Genomic DNA, 27,756 nt, shown 5'->3' with positions numbered 1-27,756 from the left:
CTACAGATACTACAGATACTACAGATACTACAGAAACTACAGATACTACAGATACTACAGATACTACAGAAACTACAGATGTTACAGATACTACAGATACTACAGATACTACAGAAACTACAGATACTACACATACTACAGATACTACAGATACTACAGCTAGTACAGATACTACAGATCCTAAAGCTACTACAGACACTACAGCTACTAAAGATACTACAGCTAGTACAGCTAGTAAAGCTACTACAGCTACTACAGCTACTACAGTTACTACAGCTACTACAGCTACTACAGCTAGTAAAGTTACTACAGATACTACAGATACTACAGCTACTACAGCTACTACAGATACTACAGATACTACAGATACTACAGTTACTACAGCTACTACAGCTACTACAGCTACTACAGATACTACAGCTACTACAGCTACTACAGCTACTACAGCTACTACGGATACAACAGATACTACAGCTACTACAGCTACTGCAGCTACTACAGATACTACAGATAATACAGTTACTACAGCTACTACAGCTACTACAGCTACTACAGCTACTACAGATACTACAGATACTACAGATACTACAGCTACTACAGCTACTACAGATACTACAGATACTACAGATACTACAGTTACTACAGCTACTACAGCTACTACAGCTACTACAGATACTACAGCTACTACAGCTACTACAGCTACTACAGCTACTACGGATACAACAGATACTACAGCTACTACAGCTACTGCAGCTACTACAGATACTACAGATAATACAGTTACTACAGCTACTACAGCTACTACAGCTACAACAGATACTACAGCTACTACAGCTACTACAGGTACAACAGATACTACAGCTACTACAGGTACTACAGATACTACAGATACTACAGATACTACAGAAACTACAGCGGATACTACACATACTACAGATACTACAGATACTACAGCTGCTACAGATACTACAGATACTAAAGCTACTACAGACACTACAGCTACTAAAGATACTACAGCTAGTACAGCTAGTAAAGCTACTACAGCTACTACAGCTACTACAGTTACTACAGCTACTACAGCTATTACAGCTACTACAGCTCTACAGATACTACAGATACTACAGCTACTACAGCTACTACAGTTACTACAGCTACTACAGCTACTACAGCTACTACAGATACTACAGCTACTACAGCTACTACAGCTACTACAGCTACTACAGCTACTACGGATACAACAGATACTACAGCTACTACAGCTACTGCAGCTACTACAGATACTACAGATAATACAGTTACTACAGCTACTACAGCTACTACAGATACTACAGCTACTACAGCTACTACAGGTACAACAGATACTACAGCTACTACAGGTACTACAGATACTACAGATACTACAGATACTACAGAAACTACAGCGGATACTACACATACTACAGATACTACAGATACTACAGCTGCTATAGATACTACAGATACTAAAGCTACTACAGACACTACAGCTACTAAAGATACTACAGCTAGTACAGCTAGTAAAGCTACTACAGCTACTACAGCTACTACAGCTACTACAGTTACTACAGCTACTACAGCTATTACAGCTACTACAGCTCTACAGATACTACAGATACTACAGCTACTACAGCTACTACAGCTACTACAGCTACTACAGCTACTACAGCTACTACAGCTACTACAGCTACTACAGATACAACAGATACTACAGCTACTAAAAATACTACAGATACTACAGATACTACAGATACTACAGATACTACAGATACTACAGCTAGTACAGATACTACAGATCCTAAAGCTACTACAGACACTACAGCTACTAAAGATACTACAGCTAGTACAGCTAGTAAAGCTACTACAGCTACTACAGCTACTACAGTTACTACAGCTACTACAGCTACTACAGCTACTACAGATACTACACATACTACAGATACTACAGATACTACAGCTACTACAGCTACTACAGATACTACAGATACTACAGATACTACAGATACTACAGTTACTACAGCTACTACAGCTACTACAGATACTACAGCTACTACAGCTACTACAGATACAACAGATACTACAGCTACTACAGGTACTACAGATACTACAGATACTACAGATACTACAGAAACTACAGGGGATACTACACATACTACAGATACTACAGATACTACAGATACTACAGCTAGTACAGATACTACAGATACTAAAGCTACTACAGACACTACAGCTACTAAAGATACTACAGCTAGTACAGCTAGTAAAGGTACTACAGCTACTACAGCTACTACAGCTACTACAGTTACTACAGCTACTAAAGCTACTACAGCTACTACAGCTCTACAGATACTACAGATACTACAGATACTACAGATACTACAGCTACTACAGCTACTACAGATACTACAGATACTACAGTTACTACAGCTACTACAGCTACTACAGCTACTACAGCTACTACAGCTACTACAGATACTACAGCTACTACAGCTACTACATATACTACAGATACTACAGATACTACAGTTACTACAGCTACTACAGATACTACAGCTACTACAGCTACTACAGCTACTACAGCTACTACAGCTACTACAGATACAACAGATACTACAGCTACTGCAGCTACTGCAGCTATTACAGATACTACAGATACTACAGTTACTACAGCTACTACAGCTACTACAGCTACTACAGCTACTACAGATACTACAGCTACTACAGCTACTACAGCTACTACAGCTACTACAGCTACTACAGCTACTACAGCTACTACAGATACAACAGATACTACAGCTACTACAGCTACTACAGATACTACAGATACTACAGATACTACAGATACTACAAAAACTACAGCGGATACTACACATACTACAGATACTACAGATACTACAGCTAGTACAGGTACTACAGATACTAAAGCTACTACAGACACTACAGCTACTAAAGATACTACAGCTAGTACAGCTAGTAAAGCTACTACAGCTACTACAGCTACTACAGTTACTACAGCTACTACAGCTACTACAGACACTACAGCTCTACAGATACTACAGATACTACAGATACTACAGCTACTACAGATACTACAGCTACTACAGCTACTACAGATACTACAGATACTACAGTTACTACAGCTACTACAGCTACTACAGCTACTACAGATACTACAGATACTACAGCTACTACAGCTACTACAGCTACTACAGCTACTACAGCTACTACAGCTACTACAGCTACTACAGCTACTACAGCTACTACAGATACTACAGATACTACAGCTACTACAGATACTACAGATACTACAGCTAGTACAGATACTACAGATATTAAAGCTACTACAGACACTACAGCTACTAAAGATACTACAGCTAGTACAGCTAGTAAAGCTACTACAGCTACTACAGCTACTACAGCTACTACAGTTACTACAGCTACTACAGCTATTACAGCTACTACAGCTCTACAGATACTACAGATACTACAGCTACTACAGCTACTACAGTTACTACAGCTACTACAGTTACTACAGCTACTACAGCTACTACAGCTACTACAGATACTACAGCTACTACAGCTACTACAGCTACTACAGCTACTACAGCTACTACGGATACAACAGATACTACAGCTACTACAGCTACTGCAGCTACTACAGATACTACAGATAATACAGTTACTACAGCTACTACAGCTACTACAGATACTACAGCTACTACAGCTACTACAGGTACAACAGATACTACAGCTACTACAGGTACTACAGATACTACAGATACTACAGATACTACAGAAACTACAGCGGATACTACACATACTACAGATACTACAGATACTACAGCTGCTATAGATACTACAGATACTAAAGCTACTACAGACACTACAGCTACTAAAGATACTACAGCTAGTACAGCTAGTAAAGCTACTACAGCTACTACAGCTACTACAGCTACTACAGTTACTACAGCTACTACAGCTATTACAGCTACTACAGCTCTACAGATACTACAGATACTACAGCTACTACAGCTACTACAGCTACTACAGCTACTACAGCTACTACAGCTACTACAGCTACTACAGCTACTACAGATACAACAGATACTACAGCTACTAAAAATACTACAGATACTACAGATACTACAGATACTACAGATACTACAGATACTACAGCTAGTACAGATACTACAGATCCTAAAGCTACTACAGACACTACAGCTACTAAAGATACTACAGCTAGTACAGCTAGTAAAGCTACTACAGCTACTACAGCTACTACAGTTACTACAGCTACTACAGCTACTACAGCTACTACAGATACTACACATACTACAGATACTACAGATACTACAGCTACTACAGATACTACAGATACTACAGTTACTACAGCTACTACAGCTACTACAGATACTACAGCTACTACAGCTACTACAGATACAACACATACTACAGATACTACAGATACTACAGATACTACAGATACTACAGATACTACAGTTACTACAGCTACTACAGCTACTACAGATACTACAGCTACTACAGCTACTACAGATACTACACATACTACAGATACTACAGATACTACAGCTACTACAGCTACTACAGATACTACAGATACTACAGATACTACAGATACTACAGTTACTACAGCTACTACAGCTACTACAGATACTACAGCTACTACAGCTACTACAGATACAACAGATACTACAGCTACTACAGGTACTACAGATACTACAGATACTACAGATACTACAGAAACTACAGGGGATACTACACATACTACAGATACTACAGATACTACAGATACTACAGCTAGTACAGATACTACAGATACTAAAGCTACTACAGACACTACAGCTACTAAAGATACTACAGCTAGTACAGCTAGTAAAGGTACTACAGCTACTACAGCTACTACAGCTACTACAGTTACTACAGCTACTAAAGCTACTACAGCTACTACAGCTCTACAGATACTACAGATACTACAGATACTACAGATACTACAGCTACTACAGCTACTACAGATACTACAGATACTACAGTTACTACAGCTACTACAGCTACTACAGCTACTACAGCTACTACAGCTACTACAGATACTACAGCTACTACAGCTACTACATATACTACAGATACTACAGATACTACAGTTACTACAGCTACTACAGATACTACAGCTACTACAGCTACTACAGCTACTACAGCTACTACAGCTACTACAGATACAACAGATACTACAGCTACTGCAGCTACTGCAGCTATTACAGATACTACAGATACTACAGTTACTACAGTTACTACAGCTACTACAGCTACTACAGCTACTACAGATACTACAGCTACTACAGCTACTACAGCTACTACAGCTACTACAGCTACTACAGCTACTACAGCTACTACAGATACAACAGATACTACAGCTACTACAGCTACTACAGATACTACAGATACTACAGATACTACAGATACTACAAAAACTACAGCGGATACTACACATACTACAGATACTACAGATACTACAGCTAGTACAGGTACTACAGATACTAAAGCTACTACAGACACTACAGCTACTAAAGATACTACAGCTAGTACAGCTAGTAAAGCTACTACAGCTACTACAGCTACTACAGTTACTACAGCTACTACAGCTACTACAGACACTACAGCTCTACAGATACTACAGATACTACAGATACTACAGCTACTACAGATACTACAGCTACTACAGCTACTACAGATACTACAGATACTACAGTTACTACAGCTACTACAGCTACTACAGCTACTACAGATACTACAGATACTACAGCTACTACAGCTACTACAGCTACTACAGCTACTACAGCTACTACAGCTACTACAGCTACTACAGCTACTACAGATACTACAGATACTACAGCTACTACAGATACTACAGATACTACAGCTAGTACAGAGACTACAGATATTAAAGCTACTACAGACACTACAGCTACTAAAGATACTACAGCTACTACAGCTACTACAGCTACTACAGCTACTACAGCTACTACAGCTACTACAGCTACTACAGCTACTACAGCTACTACAGCTACTACAGCTACTACAGCTACTACAGTTACTACAGCTACTACAGCTACTACAGCTACTACAGCTACTACAGCTACTACAGCTACTACAGATACTACAGATACTACAGCTACTACAGCTACTATAGCTACTATATCAGTGCTATAGCCATGACATTGCTACAGCCAATATGTAGGCGGCACTACTAGCGAATGTGTGGGTGTATCTCGGGGCGTAATAGTGAGGTGTTACACCAAGTACTACCCGTTTTCTTTTTCACACGCTCGCCACCCGTAGAAATGTCATCTTAATCAAAAAACAGATTTTTCCCAAATTAGGACGTAAAATTCTAAGTAAACCTCGTTGTTTCTTAAACGTGAATGACGTTTCCGACCTTTGTCCCAAGATGCGCTTCGCCAAAAATATAGTATTTTCCGCTTGAAAATCGGAGATTTGGGGGAAGTGTATTGTTTTCTAGGAGAAATTTCCTTTTCTCTCACTGTTTGAAGTTGACTTATATTTAGAAAGTGTGTCGGTTACGGCTGTAAAAGCTCAAAATTGTCAGCCAGGCGCAGTGAGAAGCTAGTCTGTTGACGTAAGTAGGCTTCAGGGCTGGCTGGTATAAGATAAGATATAATCAAATCGTATCTAACTGGAAGATCTCAAAAAGAACTTCATGTATGCTTTACTTTACTTTCAGCACTGCACCGTCTATATGGACCATGGCGTTATAAAAAAAGCAATGGATGATAATGCGCATATTGGTGATGGTAATAACGGTTACAACGATAGTGACAATGCTAATCGCGCAGCTTATAATGAAAATGAGGATGTGCAAAAGTTTGAAGATGACAATATCAATCACAATGAGAATGATGACGATGACGATGACGACGACGATGATGACGATGATGACGATGATGACGATGATGATGACGATGATGATGATGATGATGGAGACGATGATGATGTAGATGATGACGATGATGATGATGATGACGATGACGCTGATGGTGATGATGATGATGATGATGATGACGAGGATGGCGGCGAAGGATACGACGGGGACGATGAAGACGACGAAGATGACGATGACGACGATGACGGCGAAGACGGCGAAGAGGACGAAGATGACGAAGATGACAAAGACGACGAAGATGACGATGACGGCGAAGACGACGAACATGACGAGGACGACGAAGATGACGAAGACGACGAGGTCGACAACGACGACGAGTGGTACCACGCTGACGACGAAGACGACCAAATACTTTGTAAGTATTAGTTTCAAGTCAGGATGAACAACTTTTTTATATTGACGTATTAATCGCGTGAAGATAATTTATTACATCTTTTTAATGATTTTACTTTCTTTCGCCATATTTTCTAAAACAAAAAAATTAAATGAAAAGAAATGACTTTGTCTGAACTTCTATCCGGTCGAAGAAGCACTAATCATGCGAAAACTTGATGTGCATGGAGGAACTCGCCTCTTGTTTCTGTAGCAGTTTCTATTTCTACCAAACGTCAACTCTCGTTTCGCTTCTCGTTTCCATAGTAAAAAGGAATGTTTGCTGACTGTAGTATTTTTTTTAAATATGAAGTAGTCATGGAGTTCTGGATTTTGTTAAATGGGCATGTAAGTGTTCAGTTACTGTATGGTGGGTTATTCCCTGTTGCTGTAGAAAAAATGTAAGTCACAGTGATCTTGTTATCTTTGAACAGTATTGGTGACAGGAATCCCAGACGCTTTATGAGGTGGGATTGGCGCCACCGCGAAGACAATCGACTAAACTGTCAGCTCAAGTAAAGTTCAATCGCCAATGGAATTTAATTAATCTGATTAACGAATGATAAACATTTACAATACATTTAGAAGCTGTGTAGCGTTACTGCGATGAATCCGGTCAGTTGCATAAAGGAGTGTTTGGGGGCTCTTTTACGAATAGGCCACGTTCGATGTATCAATATTCTAACATTGCTCCGAGGCTTTCGGGTCAAACTACTATATTTGGTGTTGTTTTCTTTGTATCCAAGTCTCTTTTGGGAATTGAGGGACCAATTTTGACCCGAAAGCCTCGGAGCCACGTTAGAATATTGGTATATCAAACGTGGCCTATTGAATAGCATCGTCCCTAAAACACTCGATTTTGAGACTGAAGATGATACATGGTAGACATTTTTCTGGTCTGGAGGAAAAGAGAGGGAAAGGTGAGATTCAGCTGGCCTGATTTCGAGTGACGGCAGCAGACCGTTATCAACTATAATCTGACAAATCCTAATACAGCGCCAGTATGCTTTTATATCATAAGTCGAACTAATCTCGCTCTTTGATTGGTTCTTATTCATGTTCAATTGGAGGACAGACGTAGAAGACTTAATTGACATCTTTCTTATTCTGTAACGCGGATAGATTCCATGTGGCCGTGCGTCTAGTCAGTAATTGATCACAGAAGACGTCAAAATCTGTGACACACTCGGCTATCGCCTCGTGTGCCTCGAGGGATATATATTATTTTTGTTTTTACCACATTTTGACGTCATCTGCAATCAACTACTGAACATACGCAAGGCAACATGGAATTTATTCATTGAATTTTCAACTTATTAAGAGAGTGAATGTAAATTTAGGACAGGGTAATTTTCGGGACTGTTAAGACGAAAACGCCGCACTGAAAACACCCTCTTTGAACACGTGCACAATACAATTCCAATTCCTAATGCAGAGACTTCAGGAAGCGGAGGCCTTGAGAACTGCATCAGGAATAAAAGCTCTGTTTTGGACGTGGTTTTGTTTGTCATGAACTTACGACGGAAGAATGCAAGCGTGAATATTTTGATTATTTAACGGATTTTACTTGTACCTTCAATTTACACGCCATGTTCCAAATTTGTAATTCGAGAATAACGTTTAAACTTAAAGTAATATAGGTAGGTGGTTATGTTTGAAATGAACTTGCGACTGAAGAATTCAATCGAGAATATTTTGATTATTTAATGAATATTTTACAAGTAACTATTTTACGACAGGTTCCAAACTTAGAATTCGAGAATTACGTTAAAACTTAAAGATGATTTCCAGTCCGTACTGCGCAGTCTCAGCACCCTAATGTTTATAAACATTATAAGGCTCACTCGATGAGATATTCGTTACGAACCACAAACCTTACCTTTGAGGCCTTTCAAATTCTTTTTCCAACAGCTTCATTGATTTTTACAGCTGCGAAGTTGTTTCATCAAGTGATATGAGAAAGAACGAAACATAAAGCTTCGACTGCTTCATATCCATAATAGCGGTCGTTTTGAAACTTGAAAATTAACTTCGTGTAAGTAGTTGCGATTTGTTTACATTTTGTGATGTCTTACATGAAACAAAACAAAAAACGCAAATAAACTCTCGAGAGTGCGCAGTACGGACTGGAAATCATCTTTAAACTAATATGTGTAGGTGGTTGGTCGACAGACTATAATTGGGATTGAGGCGGAATCATTCGCCCGTCTTACAACATTTGTGACGTTAAAATGTAAATTGATATACCGTATTTACGTGGTCGTAATTGTTATGTATGTGCCACAGAAGAATTTAATCGTGAATAGTGTGATTATTTAACGAATATTTTACACTGTAACTTATTCGAGGCTTCTATTTGAGATTGAGGCCGAACAATTCGTCCGTTTAAGAACATTTGTGACGTTATAGATAATTTCCAGTCCGTACTGCGCAGTCTCAGCACCCTGATGTTAATGTGTCTTTCTCGATGGAATGCGAATAGACGTTATTCGATTCACATTCCATGGAATGGAATAACATCGATTCGATGGAATGCACATACCTTATCTTTAAGGCCTTTCAAATTCTCTTTCCAACAGCTTCGTTGATTTTTACAGCTGCGAAGTTGATAGTGATATGAGAAAGAACGAAGCATAAAGCTTCGCATCCATAAGGCGGTTGACATGAAACTTTGAATTAACTTCATATAAGTAGTTGCGAATTGTTACATTTTGTGATGCCTTGAATGAAACATACCAAAAAACGCAAACAAACTCTCGAGAGTGCGCAGTACGGACTGGAAATCATCTTTAAAACTGAAAGTAATATTTGTACTTGGTTATGCGACTGAAGAATTACTTCGTGAAAATTGAGATCACTAAACGGATTAGAACTCGTAACTTATATAGGATAGGATGTATTATGTATTTATGTCGTAAAAATGGAATTAGTATATCTTCGTCATTTAATTTAAAAGATGTTAAGATAAAAGATATTGAGAATGAAATGTTCAGAACCATTCATCCATAGCTTGTACGTTTGATATACTTTTTTTCAATCTGAAGAAGACAGTTTTTATATCAGGAAAAATTGTGAAATTTGTGAAGTTCACTGCACAGTGTTTTAGCGTTCACCCGCTTCACAATGTATATCTTGAAGAAGCAGAATATTTTTTAGTTTATAACGATATACAGATAACAATTATAGTTATATTTTCGTCAGTTAATGTGCATGTACCTTGTTGATTCTGGAAATTAAGAGATATGATCTTTTTCACAGATACATGTAAATTATAGAAAAACACTCAAGACAATTTTGATCCTTGTTATTTCTCAGCATATTAATGTTCCAAATAAAACAAACTAAAGATGATGTCTTGTTATAGTTTGTAAAACTCGAATCAAATTGGCGCTATTTGTTAAATGTTTAAATGCAGCTTTTGGTTGAAGGTCAAAACTCGAGGAGGTCCGCTTACAGTAGGTAATGTGGTACATTCTTCAGCAGCGATACCGGAAAAAATTTCGATTTTCGTAAACGCAGGTTGCAGAGAATCTGCAAAACGCCCGCAAAGGATCTACGAAAAGCTATTTTTTTAAGCTAAGACATTTCAATATAGCCTTCATGACGATTCTTGCGTAATCAAGTAATTTCTCTTGGAAGTGGGGCAGGTACTAAAACAAAGATGTTGTATAGTCAATCAATCAATCAATCAATCGATCGATCGATCGATCGATCAGTTCACCAAATCAATCAATCAGTCTATCAGTAAATCAGGCAATCGACCAATCAGTCAATCAGTCAATTAATCAGTCAATCAGACAATCGATCAATCAGTCAATCAGGGCGTTACTAGTGAAAACTGCACAAGACAAATAAGTGGGTTCGTTCTTCTTGTGTTTCTGCTTATGCTTATGTTTATGTCGCGGCTGTTTTCATTTGTGCTTATGCTTATGCTTATGCTTGTGCTTGTGCGTATGCTCTAGTGAAAACCAGTCTTAAACGGCCCGATAAACGGATCCCGAAGTTTATTTTATGCGCTGTGCAAGATACTAAAAGACAAGCATCGAGCATAAAACAGAAGTAAAGCCATTCATCATTCATCGCAAAACGTAGTTCCATTCAAACGTGTCGTGGTCATTCAGGTTCATTTCCCAGCGATGCAACCGGCAAGTGTTCGTTGCTGTTTTTCAAATTCGGGAAGATAGCCCTCAAGCTCCCAGTAGTCTTGGCAGTAGTACAGGATTCAGTTGCCATTAAACGGTAAATGAAAACTTACGATTTTCCCCGGGGGGGGACTCCCATATGGAGTGGACGGGGATGCTCGTCGGAAATTTTGAATTTAACCCCTAAAAGAGACCAATCTGGGCGTGGCCGAAGCTTATGCAGACCCCTAAAAGAGACCAGTTTATAAAACAGACAAATAAAAAGTACAGTGACATTTAATGATGGCGAATTTGTTTATATGAATTGAGTAAATATAAAGAATCAAAATTCTTTCTGTTTTGTTATTTCTTCGTGTGCAACCCTTAACGAGACCTTGACGGCTAAAAATAATGACATTTTGCCCAGAACACCCTAAGCGAGACCAAAATCCGAAATTTACACCCCTAAGCGAGACGACGAGCATCCCCGTCCATTCCATATGGGAGTCCCCCCCCCCCCCCGGGCGATTTTCTTCTTCTCCTAGTGCTACCTCTGTGGCAGAATTTATCGAAGGGTCAGGACGACGGCTACGGTTGATTTCTGCAGACCGGCGCCATTATTTACCTTTGGAGTCTCGCAAGTCTTGAGAATTGATCAACTTTAACGTAACCTTCACTTCAAAACTGGATCTAGAGTGTACACAAGTGTTAAAGGAAGCTATTTGCCACTACTCAGAAGGTCAACAAACGAACCTGAACGGAAGAAGATGTATTTTCACCGGATGCTAGGGTTATGCAAATGAGCTTTGACACGAACGATAGCTATGTAAACACACTGACTGTGGCAGATTTTAATCTGTTCTCGCGTGCAATCCAAGGAGATACCCACCGGTTTGAACTCATAGAACGGTTTATTAAGATATGAAAATTACTGTGATGTGCTTTTTAGGCTTCATTTAGACCCAACTTTTGAGATTTTCCCCGTCAAATTTGGCTAAATTTTAGTAGGTGATCAAAGGCCTCGGAGTAGGGTGTCTTCCAGCCTCGCTGGTAAGCTAAGAATTTTTCGAAAAGTTTCCATATTTCGTCAGTCAAAGTAACGAATGTACCTTAAAATTTGTATGAAAACGAAATTCCGTGAGCTGCATTTTAGGCGACGTAGCACGCTTCACAAAATCGGTAAATTTTACCTTTCTGATCACAGTCGGCAACCTCAGTTCGGCCAAAATTCAATTTTGACTCGTAGCAAAGCAAAACTAAGGAATTGGGAAATAATAAATTGCTTTTTTATATATATATGTGTCAAACCCTTTTCACTGAAAAAAAAAAATGAAGGAAAATTAGTTTTGGTCCCGAAGTCGAGTGGACCGCTTTTAGCGGGACTGCCACTTAATCTGTTATTTAGACGATCTCGTAGTCGACCCATGGATAATAGATTTTCAACTGATAAACAGTTATGATCTGCTTGCGTTTCGTTGAATTTTTCCTGTGATTTGAGACAAGATATCTTGTCAATTTCAGTTATGTTAGCTTAATGTGTCTACATATAAGGTTTTAAAAAAACCCTGAGTTTAAGACGCAATTAGCGGGAAGATAAAAATAAACTGAACATTCAAAACAATTTCCTGATTAGATTCCGCGTATAAATAAATGATGGTTTGTGTTTTCCGGTCATGTTTGCTGATCTGTTATTGAGATGATCTCTTTGCAGTTGACGTTGTACTGAGATAGTAGATTTTAAAATGATAAACATTGATACAGCTCACATGAATTCACAGTCAAGAGTTAATCGAGTTATCGCCCATCTGTGGCTTAAAAAACCCACTAAGTTTAGTTATGTCCTCCCCAAACAAAAGGGATTATTTTAATCGCATTGACCTTGTATGACTTAGCTAAAACGCTTAGCTTTGAAATATGAGGAATTTTGGTAAAAGGCTTATCATTTCAAGAGAGGAAACGGCATTCTCCTATAAACAGCCGACTAGAAGGAGATTCCACTTTACTTGCATAAGATAAGCTTGCTCTTGAGGAAACAGAAAAAAAGGCATTATTTCTGCTCAATAGCATCCTTTTAAGGAGACCCAATGAAGGCGACACGGTTATTAACTTGCAGCCTTTTGGAAAGCAAACTTATTATTGAATGCTATAAACACGTGCTTAGACAAGTGCTTGGCAAAGTTGATAGAGCAGTTTCTGAGGGTAAATGTCATAAATTTGTTTTTTGTTCTTAACACTAATAAACACACACAGTGTTGCAGGGATGAATGCGCAGTGGGCACGCAGGCCGGTAACAAGGCAATTGTCTGAAATAAGATGGAATCAAATCGAGTTAAGGCTTTTTAAAATTAAGACCACCTTGAAGTATTCCAACTGACAAGTGTTGATTAATTGTCACTAGCATAAAAACAACATTATTGTCAATTGTCCTAACTTGTCTGAGAACTAGACTAAATGTATCACGAAATAAAGGAAATGGAGCCAGATAACAGGCACTGTTTAACTGCAGCGGTTAAATTGAGATGTTTGGATGTTTAAAATTGGTTTAGTAGGAAGCTTTGTTGAGTTGTACTCCGAAAATATAAAGCAAACGTGCGACACCAAAACAATGGGATTGAAGACATGACATTACTGACTTGACACTTAGTGGGATCATTTATTGCTAACGCTCAGTTATTTGTCCTATTTTATTTGCATTAGTGATTCACCGCCTTTAGTATTCATTGGTTTGTAGTTGACATACAGCTTGAGCTGTAGCATCTAGCAGTTGGCGTTTGACTCAGTCAACGTTGATCACGAGACGACTCTAAGGTAAGCTTGGAAATCCAACCGAGTGGTATTACCGCTCAGTTAAATTGTCTTTCCTTTTAAATTTGTCTAGCACAATAAATCCTTTAGTGAACCTTTAAGATCGCTAAGAACTGTGTCAATTAATTAGTACTGTTTGGAAAATACTGAAAAACAAATAACTTTAAATTTGTCAAACAATACTCATATTATAATGTTGCCATCGGAATATTGGGAAAGTTGAATGTCTTGGTTTAACAGCGGTAATTATTTTCTCAACTTTATCATGTTTAACATCAGGTTTTCATAGCGACAGGAGGCTATGCTAGTAAAATTACTGCGACAGCCAGCTTTCGGTTTCAGTTTATGAAAACTTCGATTAATTGAAAAAATCATGGTTCATTATAAAGCGGGAATTACTTCAAGTTTACGCAATGATATTTGTCATATGTATACCTATATATTTAGTGATGTTTAATAACCAGGCACTAGTCTAGGCGGGAGCAGGCTCACCTTGGAGTCACACGTACGCGCGAGCGGCGAAGAGCGAGCCGGTGTATGGAAGCGAGTACGAGTCCGCGTAGACCTGCTCCCCAAACGTGAGCTTGTTTTAAGCTGAATGATCAAGAAAAGCGATTTAATTTCGATTTCATTTCGGTAAACTTTTCGGGAAGTTTATTTTATAACGGGGATTTTAATGCCGGGTAGTGAAGGCATTCCTTCAATCTGGATCGTTGCAAGGTTCCGATAAATAAACCAAATAATAGGTCATGAATGCTTTGGTTACAAGTAGAAAGAACAAATAATATAAACACGTTGTTGATGCATACTAAAAAAAGACAGTCACACACATCGGAATGCTTTTATATGTGAAGCCTTGGAGCCGACTGGCTCGTATATGTGCGGTGAAAATAAAAATGCCCTGAGGCACTGTCTAATTAAGCTCATAGCAGACTTTCTACGAAAAGATGAAAAGATTTGATCAGGAAAGACAGCGCATAGATATCACTTTTAATAGATGGTTTTCCAGTACCATCAACAATTTCTGGCGCAATGTAACTGTCCTTGTACTGGTCCCTTACATGCATCGGTTTCGCGGGAGGATTCTTTGTTTTAATTAACAAAACACTTTTACCGAAATCGATTATTACTGCGTGAAGCCGCTCATCTTCGCGTTTTTCTAGAACAACATTGTTCGATTTCAGATCGTTGTGGGCATAACCGCAACGGTGTACGTGATCCAAGGCATCGGCGGTCTCACAAAGAATAGTGTTCCATTCTTTCTTTTCACTAATGAGGTTGTTCTTAGCCGCTTTGTAAACTGTTAGGCTATCTTTTCCGTCTCCATGGAATTTCATGACAATGCTCACTGGCTTTTCTTTTAAGGCTGGTTTCCATATGATCGCAGACGATCGCAGACGACCGCGGATCGCAAATCGCAGATCGCAGACGATCGCAAGCGATCGCAGAGCCGACTGTTGCATACATTTCGGACAGCGGAGCTGTCAAAATTACACGCGTGTTGTGCTGGCGGGAAATCGCAGCAAACAATATGGCGGACGTCGAGGAGGAAATTTTGCTGCAAACAAACTTATCTTGCTCCAATCTGGATCGTTGCAAGGTTCCGATAAATAAACCAAATAATAGGTCATGAATGCTTTGGTTACAAGTAGAAAGAACAAATAATATAAACACGTTGTTGATGCATACTAAAAAAAGACAGTCACACACATCGGAATGCTTTTATATGTGAAGCCTTGGAGCCGACTGGCTCGTATATGTGCGGTGAAAATAAAAATGCCCTGAGGCACTGTCTAATTAAGCTCATAGCAGACTTTCTACGAAAAGATGCTTCCTGTTTCTCACAAATTTTGGGCCCCCCTTTAGTCACAAAAAATTGATGAATGATCTTTAAAAAAAGTTGCTAATCGGTTTACACTGTAACTTGAGGTTTATCTTCAGAATTAACTCTTTGCGTTTAATTTGAGTTTGTTTACACGACAACTAATCATTTTGAAATAGGCCGCACACAACATCACTCCTTCGCTCGACGACTGCTATAAGATTATCGACGCCTGCCCAAATAAGCAATTATCCTTCAATGCTTAATTATCCATGTCATCCAAGGCCCGCGGATGCTGCCTTGAATTACATGGATAATGACAATAATAAAGCAATCACAGACAGTGGACAAATTGACTCCAAATTGAATCCATGAAGCAGAACTGCTACTCTAAGAGATATTGCTTAGAAGATACATCTTTCATTATCTAGAGCCCTCAAATTTTGTTGAAAGCTTATATTAATTTTCAACCAGCCCGACGACATTGGCTATATTTAAGGTAAGTCTGGCAGTCAATTTTATTATGGAATTTCGAGTTTTCGAGCCTCCAAGAGAGACGAAAATTTGCTTCGAAAAATCGAAAAGTTCGAGAAATCGGAGGTAAAATTACAGTGTTCCACTGACAGAGGGAAACGCCTTTTGGTTCGAGTTATCGGGAGGTTTGAAAAAATGAGGTTTAAGAATGGCCATAGAGATACTTTTAAAATCAATGATCTATCCTACGAGTAATTCAGACCGTTTTCTTTGTGCACGGAACCATTTTGAAACAGCATTTATAGATGACGGGTTTCATGATTCAGTTAAACTAAACTAAACTAAACTAAACTGGAAATTAAATAATTACGACGTTGTGACAATGTCCAAAACAATTTATTCAAATTATTTCATTTTATCGAGTATTATTAGCCTTTCTACAGCATGAAACACTAGAAGCTAAAGCTAAGACGAGATGACACGATACATTGTGCATCTATTGTGCGCGCTAGCTATCGCTTTTGATTGGCTGGACTATAAAAGGGAACCCGAAAAAATACACTGACACCACTTTCCTTTATCCTGGAATCATAAAACAAAAGCGATTTTGAAATCAAACTGAAACGAAACGAAATGTTAGTGCCTCATTGCTATAAATAAGTTCGCACCTCTCTAATCGTCAGCACTTAAAGCCGCTTTTAATTCTTTGATTGTCGGTCTTTCTTCAGGCGATGTTACTAAAGCGTTCTTCACAGCAGCAACGTTTCGAAAATGTAAAAGTCTATACACAGATTTGATCAGGAAAGACAGCGCATAGATATCACTTTTAATAGATGGTTTTCCAGTACCATCAACAAGTTCTGGCGCAATGTAACTGTCCTTGTACTGGTCCCTTACATGCATCGGTTTCGCGGGAGGATTCTTTGCTTTAATTAACAAAACACTTTTACCGAAATCGATTATTACTGCGTGAAGCCGCTCATCAAATAAAAGTGGAATATCTGGGTGATCTCCTAACCGCAGTAAAACATTGGCCTCATGTTTTGCCTCCCTTGGTAGGAATGACAAGCGTTCGCCGCCTCGACAACTTCTTTCTTTATATTGTTTTATAACAACGTCAATTCCCCGATACTTGCCCGGGTAGCAAGTACCAAAAGTTCCACTCCCGATGGACTTTGCCGCCGCGGTACGCGTCAAGTTGGCTGCATTGATCTCCCGCAATTTTGTGTTGTCGCTCTCTTTAGGTTTCGCCGACGCATGAACTTTCCGTCTCAAAGCCTCACGTGTGACCGTATCTTCTTCTACATTCTTTTTACTGCGATGAAGCGATGCGCGTACCATTTTCTTCCCTCTGGGCAAGATTGTTTCCGCTTCCTCTAGTTTTCTTTTCTTCTCATCGCTGTGGCGTGCATTTGCTGGTTGACTGGGATATGATTCTTCTCCATTCTTTTCACTCCGCTCTAGCGATGCGCGATCCGGCCATTTTCTTTCCTCCCGACAACATATTTTCCGCTTCCTCTGGTTGTCTTTTCTTCTCATTGCTGTGGCGTGCATTTGCTGGTGGATTGGGAGGTGCTATCGTCATTTCCTCCACCTTTAATTCTTCTGCCGGTTCTTCTGCTAGACCATTCTTTCTTTTCCTTCTCCTCTTGTTTTGCTCTTTCCGAAGCTTCTTGAAGTGTGCAAGTTGCTCCTTGGTAAATTCTTTCTGTCTTAATTTGCGGTCTTGCCTGATCTACAAGGCTACGAGCCTCCTAACAAAAGAGGGACTATTAACAGTCTCCAAAAAACCTGACAACATCGCAAATAAAAGCAATGACAACCACAACGTGGAGCTGGATGAACAATCATAGGAAGAACTCCTAAATTCAGAGCTTTTACCTGAACAAAACCACACAATATCATAAGCAACACGCAAAACGGTCCACAGACTTGCGCGTGAACACCTACTTTTGCAGTTCCAGAACGAACAAACTGGAAGGACAAAAAGCTCGATGAAATTGATGCAAGAAGCATAAGAACGTCTCTCTAAGACAGACTCATAGCTTTCAACAAGGAAGGCTACAGCTATCTCTGGCGAAGCCGGACAAAGATAAATATGACACCCGTGATAACAAGCAGCATAACTTGCAACGGTAAATCAAACAGCCGGGCCCGGCGAAATAATACAAAATGCAAGTAACCAACATGCTCACGTAATATTTCAAACTTTGTCCCTCCAGAGCCAATATTTAGAGAGCTTAAAACATATCTTGCAATCAAATGAGCTAAAAAAAATAGCACGTGGCCAAAAACAGAGGTGTCAAACTCAACAAATTACACGAGGATAGCAGCGGAAACCACGCAGACCTATGACCTCTAACGGCTCTACTCTGGTGAAATGTCCTCCTAAAAACAGGATTATTGCTTAGCGAAATATTCAAAGATCCCCCTATCGTACAATACAAAAGGGGCAGATCCTCAAAGATATACTAGTTCGAGCAAAACTCTCAAAGCGGCTATGACACGTGGATAGGAGTTGTGTAGGCCTGTCACCCCATTGTTATCAACCAGACAGCGGCTTCGATTCATGAACAGACCAAGTTGGTCTGTTCATGAATCGAAGCCGCTGTCTGGTTTTATAAAATAATAGTGAACCACCGTGTAGAAGCTTCTGTTTACCTGTTTGTGGACGATTAACCGATTAGCTTCGTGTAATTTGAATTATTGAACGAGAGAATGAGATATGGGTTCATCCATCGATATCCTGCGATAGGATGATGTTAGAGGAAAACAAATCACAAGCTAATATTGACCGAAGTTAAGTGCCAAAAACATTTTTATTTCAGTGTCCTTTATTAATATTCTTGGTATCTTTCTGCGATAAATGTGTTGACTCGGGAGAAGCAGCTTTGAAAGACAGACCAGCTCAGATTGTCAAAGAACCCGCAATAACTGCATAACGGCCACATGGACAAACAAAAATATTGTCACTGGGTGAATAAGAACTGAAATGGTACGTGATTGAACGTCATTATCTTTGTATTAACGCAGATTAATAACGTTTTAAATCCACGTTATTGTCGCGCTACAAGTTCGATCTTTTTTTGCCTGAAGCGGTACTTAAGGTGTCGACAGGATATCGCCCATTAAAAGCTCAAAAGTTTCACTAAAACTGTTGTTCAAAAGGTATAAACCCCGACTTCCCGGCGACACTATCAAACCAGCCCCCGAAACAAAGCGGCAATATAAAAATGTTACCTTCAAACTGTTGGAAACTTTTGTGAAAGGCGACTTTCGTCCGTTAGACTACGAGTAGTCGGTTTTGTTCCTAAAATCCTCCGCGCGCGGAACTCAGTTGATTTTATGCAGATTGGGGAAAGAAACGAGGAGTGAGCGGCTTCGCCGCTCGTCGCTTGCTTTTCGATCGCTCTAAGAAACGCAAGGAAAACGCTAGGAAAAGAAAGGGACTGCTCGCAGTCTACAGGTCCGTGGGAGTGTTAAGGCAAACATTTGGCAAAGTGGAGGGCCAAATCTAAACAAATAAGCTGACTGATAAGCTGACCTCTTTATACTGAGCTTGTATGCATTGTATATGCAGAAAGCCAATAGGCCTTACCACGGTTTTCGAAGCCATCTCCACGAGTAGTAGGCAAAGCGGTCAGAAATTACAGTGTTTATATGGAAATCCGATGGCAAATAACTTTTTCAAAAGTTGGATTTTATGCAATTTGGGAATCGCAACTTTGCAGTTTATATGGTTTTCACGTTTGTCAGGTATTAATCTGTTATTTAGACAATCTCAGGCGTAGTCGACCTTGCACTTGTGCACTGGGATAATAGATTTTAAAATGATTAACATTGCGTTGGCGTATGTTACGGATTGGTTTGCGTTGAGAACCGACTGCCTTCATAAAAATTAGTTCTTGTGGCTTTTCCCTCAGACAAAACAGTCGGTAAAACACAAAAGTTCCAAAGGCAGAAAAATACACTTTGTTGAAAGTTGCAAGGCACGGAACCAGTATCTAGCATCGCGCCTGAGTCACCAAAAATGGGGGACAGTCGCAATTTTTGCTGTGATTTGAGCCTCAAGACATCTTGTCAATTCAGTTATGTTAGCTTATGTTGTCTACAAATAAGGTTTAAAACAAAACCTTGAGTTTAAAACGCAATTAGTGGGAAGATAAAAATAAACTGAACATTCAAAACAATTTCCTGATTAGATTCCGCATATAAAATATAATAAGGCATAATAATTGATGGTTTGTGTTTTCAGGTCATGTTCGCTGATCTGTTATTGAGATGATCTCGTTGCAGTCGACGTTGTACTGGGATAGTAGATTTTAAAATGATAAACATTGATACAGCTCACATGAATTCACAGTCAAGGGGTAAACGGGTTATCGCCCATCTGTGGCTTAAAAAACTCAGTAAATTTAGTTATGTCCTCCCCAAACTGAAAAGGGATTATTTTAATGTCACGGGCACTGACCTGGCATGATTTAGCTAAAACGCTTAGCTTTGAAATAAGAGGAATTTTGGTAAAAGGCTAGAAACAAAAGAGCTTCAAAGCTGCAAACAATAAAAATGCCCACAAAAAGAAGTTAATCCAGTGCCATTGTCTACCAAAAATTAAGCGCAAAGTTTGATATGAAGATGGAATCAAATCGAATCTAAAGTGAAAGATAGATCAAGGCTATTTACAATTAAGACCACCTTGGAGTGTCCTAACTGGCAGGCGTTGATTAATTAAGACGTTTGGATGTTCATAATTGGTTTAATAGGAAGCTTTTTTGAGTTGTACCCCGGAAATATAAAGCAAATGCGCGACACCAAACCAATAGGATTGACGATATAAGATTATTGACTTGACACTTTGTGGAGTCATCGTGATTGCTAACGCTCGGGTGTTTACACAGCTTGTCCTATTTTATTTGCATTAGTGATTCGCCGCCTTTGATATTCATTGGTTTGTGGTTGACATACAGCTTGAGCTAGCAGTTGGCGTTTGACTGGTCAACGTTGAACACGATACGACTCTGAGGTAAGCCTGCAAATTCCAACCGAGAGGTATCAGCCGGTCAGTTAAGTTGTCATTCCTTTTTAAATATGTCTAGCACAGCAAATCCTTTAGTGATCGCTAAGAACTGTGTCAATTGATTAGTACTGTGAAAAACAAATAGCTTTAAATTTGTCAAACAATACTTACAGTATAATGTTGCCATGAGAGTATTGAGAAAGTTAAATGTCTTGGTTCCGCCAGCGGTAATATTTTCTCAACTTTATCATGTTTAGTAAAATTACCGCGACGGCCAGCTTTCGGTTTCAGTTTATGGAAACTTCGTTATGAATCATTACAAAGCGGGCATTACTTCAAGTTTACGCAAATATTTGTGATATGTATACCTATACGTTTAGGGATGTTTAATAATCACGCACTAATCTTTGAACAGTCTCACCTTGGAGTCACGCGCGCGGGCGACGAAGAGCGAACCGGTGACTGGAAGCGGGTACGAGTCCGCGTCGACCTGCTCCCCAAACGTGAGCTTGTTTTCAGGCTAAATTATCGAGAAGGCGACTTAATTTCGATTTCATTTCGGTAATGTTTCCGGGAAGTTTATTTTATAAAGAGGATAGTGGAAGCGTTCCTTATCATCTTGCTCCAATTTGGATCGTTGCAGTGTGGTTATAAATAATCCAAATAATATAGATCATGAATGCTCTGATTACACGTAGAGAGAACAAACAATGTAAACACGGCGCTGATGCATCCTAAGTAAAGGTAATCACGCACATCGGAATGCCTTTAGATGTGCCGTGAAAAAAAGTGCCCTGAGGCAACTGTCCGGCCAATTAATCTCATAGCAGGCTTTCTAAAAGATGCTTGCTGTTTAATTTTGGACCACCCTCGAGTCACAAAAGATTAATGAATGATCTTAACAAGGTGCTAATAGGTTAAAACTGTAACTTGAAGTTTATCATCAGCTTAGCTGAGAATTAACTCTTTGCGTTTAATTTGAGTTTGTTTCCACGGCAACTAATCATTTTGAAATAGGGCGCGTACAATATCACTCCTTCGCTCGCCGACTGCTAAGATATATCGACGCTTGTAAATAACAAGATACCAAAATAAACAATTAACCTTCAATGCTTAATTATCCATGTCATCCAAAGCGGATGACATGGATAATGGTAATGATAAAAGCACTCACAGACAGTGGGCAAATTAACTCTAGCTGAATTGCATCCATGAACTCTGACTCGAGGAGATATTCATTGCTTTATAGAAGATACATCTTTCATTATCTAGAGCCCTCATAAGGATCACCACAAAGTTTGTTGCGGAAAGCTTATATTAATTTTTAACCAGCGCGACCACATTGGTAAGTTTGGTTCGAAAAATCGGATAGTTCGACAAAGCAGGGATAAAATTAAATTACAGTGTTCGATTGAGGAGAGGGAAACGACTTTAGTTTCGAGTTATGGGGAGGTTCGACATAATAAGGGCTCGAGAATAGCTATAGAGATCCTTTTAAAATCAATGACCTATGCTACGAGTAATTCAGACCGTTTTCTTTGTGCGCAGAATACATTTTGGAAAAGCGCTTATAGATGATCGGTTTCCTGATTCAGTTAGCAATGGAGAAGGGCAAAATATTCTTTAGGAACTTAAGGTTTTATTGGCTTCCTTGATACCTGTTTCAAATCGGAGGCTAGAACGGTAGAAGTCAGTCAGAATGGAATTGTTTGTTTTCGTCATTCGAATCACTGAAGTAAATTGCTCGCGTTTTTATGCAAATGTGTTAGCCCGTTGTGCTTAAAAGTTGAGCACGCGACGTAGCAAAAAACATCGATACAACCACTTCTTATAAACCTTTCCGCACACAGGGGCCTTGTAAATGTTCTTGGCTTGTCATGCACGTCGCTTCATAAGCACATTACGTACCGGTGACCGTGATATTGGTCTGTTTATAAATCGAAGCCGTTGTCTGGTTTTATAAAATAATAGTGAACCAACGTTTATGAGATTCTGTTTGCCTGTTTGAGGAAGATTAGCCGATTAGCTTCCGTTCGTGTAATTTTAATCATTGAACGAGAGAATGAGATATGAGTTCATCCATCAATACCCTGCGATAAGTTCGAGGAAAACAAACACAAGCTGATATTGACCGAACTGAAGCGCCAAAAACATTTTTATTTCAGTGTCGTTCATTAATATTCTTGGTATCCTTCTGCGATAAATGTGCTGACTCGGGAGAAGATTTCAAAATGTCATGTAAAAACTCGAAGTTTGTACGTCGTATCTTTTGACGCTAAGCACATCACTCCCGGCCGAAAAAGGGACCCTGGGGTCTGAATGCCAACCATTTTTTTAGATTCACTTATGGAAGTTTTGATTTGACCAGTGTTTCTCCACGTCATGGTCATTGCCAGGCCTAACGCATTTTTGCAGTTCAAGCCGCAAATCAGCTTTTGGATTGAGACAAAATTCGTTGTTATACTTACAATTTTTGGGCGTATTGTGTCAACATTTGGATAACATTCCCGTCAATTTAATGTAAGTTATTTTCTGACTCCCAGACAAACCGAAGATGACGGACTTTTGATGAGTCTAAGCACAACTAATATTTGAATTGGAGTTCCAAAACAGTTTTGAAAGACAGACAAGTTCTGCTTGTTAAAGAACCCGCAATAACTGCACAAAGGCCAAATGGTCAAAGTAAAATGTTGTCACTGGGTGAATAAGAACTGAAATGATACGTGATTGAACGTCATCATCTTTGTATTTACTGAACGCATATACAAGTTCGATCATATTTGCCTCAAGCGGTACTTAATGGTGTCAACAGGTTATCGCCCATTAAAAGCTGAAAAGTATCACTTAAGGTTTTGTTCAAGAAATTATAAACTCCGACTTCTCGGCGACACTATCAAACCGGCCCCCGAGACAAAGCGGCAATAAGAATTTTACCTTAAAACTGTCGGAAACTTTTGTGAACTGGGCGACTCAGGTCCGCAGGAATGTTGCGGCAAACATTTGGCAAAGTGGAGGACCAAGTCTAAACAAATAAGCTGACCGATAAGCTGACCTCTTTATACTGAGCTTGTATTCATTGTGTAAGTAGAAAGCCAATAGGCCTTATCACGGTTTTCGACGCCATCTTGACGGGTAGTATTCAAAGCGGTCAGAAATTACAGTGTTTATATGGAAATCCGATGGCAAAAACTTTTTCAAAAATTGAATTTTACACAATTTGGGAATCGCAACTTTGCAGTGTATATGGTTTGTGTTGCCAGGTATTAATCTGTTATTTAGACAATCTCGTAGTCGACCTTGTACTGGGAAAATAGCTTTTAAAATGATAAACATTGGGTGGGTGTGTGTTGTGATTGGCTTGCGTTGAATACTCCGCCTTCATAAAAATTAGTTCTTGTGGTTTTTCCCTTAGTCAAAACAGTTGGTAAAACACAAAAGTTCCAAAGGCAGTAAAAAAACACTTTGTTCGTAGTTTGAAAAATGCAAGCCAAGAAGCTAGTATCGCACCTGAGTCACTAAAAACGGGGACAGTCGCAATTTTTGCTGTGATTTGAGACACAAGACATCTTGTCAATTTCAATTATGTTAGCTTATGTTGTCTACAAATAAGGTTTAAAAAAACCTTGAGTTTAAAACGCAATTTGTGGGAAGATAAAAATAAACTGACCATTCAAAACAATTTCCTGATTAGATTCAGCATATAAAATATAATAAGGCATAATAAATGATGGTTTGTGTTTTCCGGTCACGTTTGCTGATCTGTTATTGAGATGATCTCGTTGCAGTCGACGTTGTACTGGGATAGTAGATTTTAAAATGATAAACATTGATACAGCTCACATGAATTCACAATCAAGGGTTAAACGGGCTATCGCCCATCTGTAGCTTGAAAAACTCAGTAAGTTTAGTTATGTCCTCCCCAAACAAAAGGGATTATTTTAATGTCACGCGCATGGACTTGTGCTTATTTAGCTAAAACGCTTAGCTTCGAAATATGTGGAATTTTGGTAAAAGGCTTAGGAAACGACATTCTCGTATAAACAGCCGACCAGAAGGAAGAATTAAATCTGGTTTAGATTGATTCAATGCAAACCAAGCAGTCCTGAGGGCCGGTAAACACAGTACAGTCAAGAGACTACGATCTCATAGTCTCTTGGTATAGTGGAATGCGGAATTCTCGAATCCTCGATTTTTCGAACCTCGAACCAAACATTGTTTCCCTCCTATCAGTCGAACACTGTAATTTTATCCCAGATTTCTCGAACTACCTGATTTTTCAAACCGCTCTTCGTATCCCTTGGAGATTTGAGAAATCGCGATTCCATTTTACTTGCATAAAATAAGCTGGCTCGAGGAAACAGAAAAAAAGGCAAATTATTTCTGCTCAATAGCACCCTTTTAAGGAGACGCAATGGAGGTGACACTGTTTATTAACTTGCAGCCTTTTGGAAAGCAAACGTATTATTGAATGCTATAAACACGTGCTTAGACAAGTGCTGGGCAAAGTTGATAGAGCAGTTTCTGAGGGTTAATGTCGTACATTTGTTTTTCGTTCTCAACACTGATAAACACTCACAGCGCTGCAAGGATGAATGTGCAGAGGGCACGCAGGCCGATAACAAGGAAATTATCTGAAATAAGATGGAGTTAAATCGAGTCTAGACGTTTTAAAATTAAGACCACCTTGGAGTGTCCCAACTGACAGGTGTTGATTAATTGTCACTGGCTTAAAAACAACATTATTGCCAATTATCTCGACTCGTGCGAAAACTAGACTAAATGGATCACATAGTAACGGAAATGGAACCAGATAATAGGCACTATTGGATGTTTAAAATTGGTTTAGTAGGGAGCTTTGGTGAGTTGTACTCCGGAAATAATACAGCAAACGTGCGACACCAAAACAATGGGATTGAAGACATCACATTATTGACTTGACACTTTTGGGATCATTTATTGATAACGATCAGTTATTTACACACCTTCTCTCATTTTATATGCATTAGTGATTCGCCGTCTTTGGCATTCATTGGTTTGTTAACGTAAAGCTTCAGCAGTTGGCGTTTGTCTGCTCAACTTTGAACACGATACGACTCTAAGGTAAGCTTGGAAAATCCAACCGAGCGGTATTACCGCTCAGTTAAATTGTCTTTCCTTTTAAATTTGTCTAGCACAGTAAATCCTTTAGTGAACCTATACGATCGCTAAGCACTGTGTCAACTGATTAGTACTGTTTGGAAAATACTGAAAAAACAAATGGCTTTAAATTTGTCAAACGATACTTATAATATAATGTTGCCATCAGAGTACTGAGAAAGTTAAATGTCTTGGTTAATTCAACAGCGGTGATTGTTTTCTCAACTTTATCATGTTTAACATTAGGTTTTCAAAGCGACAGGAGGCTATGCCAGTAAAATTACTGCGACGGCCAGCTTTCGGTTCCAGTTTATGGAAACTTCTCTTAGTTGTAAAAATCATGGTTCATTACAAAGCGGGGATTACTTCAAGTTTACGCCAATATTTGTCATATGAATACCTATACGTTTAGAGATGTTTAATAATCACGCTCTAGTCTAGGAGCAGGCTCCAAGACTGCCAAGATATATCGACGCCTGTAGATGACAAGATACCAAAATAAACAATTATCCTTCAATGCTTTGATAATGATAAAAGCACCCACAGACAGTGGACAAATTGACTCCAAATTGAATCCATGAACTGCCACTCGAGGAGATATTAATTGCTTAGAAGATTCATCTTTCATTATCTAGAGCCCTCATAAGGATCACCACAAAGTTTGTTGCGGAAAGCTTATATTAATTTTTAACCAGCGCGACCACATTGGTAAGTTTGGTTCGAAAAATCGGATAGTTCGACAAAGCAGGGATAAAATTAAATTACAGTGTTCGACTGAGGAGAGGGAAAAGACTTTAGTTTCGAGTTATCGGGAGGTTCGAAATAATGAGGGCTCGAGAATGACTATAGAGATCCTTTTAAAATCAATGACCTATGCTACGAGTAATTCAGACCGTTTTCTTTGTGCGCAGAATACATTTTGGAAAAGCGCTTATAGATGATCGGTTTCATGATTCAGTTAGCAATGGAGAAGGGCAAAATATTCTTTAGGAACTTAAGGTTTTATTGGCTTCCTTGA

General features: G+C 39.1%; 1 protein-coding gene and 1 long non-coding RNA gene across 2 annotated transcripts in view; both read right to left on the bottom strand.

Moving 5' to 3' along the window:
* LOC145460456 (uncharacterized) overlaps nt 1-27,756 on the bottom strand; it is a 247,800-nt gene that overhangs the window by 128,351 nt on the left and 91,693 nt on the right. The gene's annotated exons all lie outside the window — the stretch shown is intronic.
* On the bottom strand, nt 6,890-8,605 carry LOC145503365 (uncharacterized). The gene is made up of 2 exons (XM_081482828.1): nt 8,601-8,605; nt 6,890-7,342 (listed from the first exon to the last, which is right to left on the bottom strand). Exons 1-2 carry the CDS (start codon nt 8,603-8,605, stop codon nt 6,934-6,936), a joined length of 414 nt encoding a protein of 137 aa, XP_081338954.1. The 3' UTR covers nt 6,890-6,933.

This window comes from Orbicella franksi, chromosome 11 (genome assembly GCF_964199315.1).
Source record: "Orbicella franksi chromosome 11, jaOrbFran1.1, whole genome shotgun sequence".
NCBI lineage: Eukaryota > Metazoa > Cnidaria > Anthozoa > Scleractinia > Merulinidae > Orbicella > Orbicella franksi.
The sequence above is the reverse complement of the archived record's forward strand: the minus strand, read 5'-3'. Positions and strand labels throughout refer to the sequence as shown.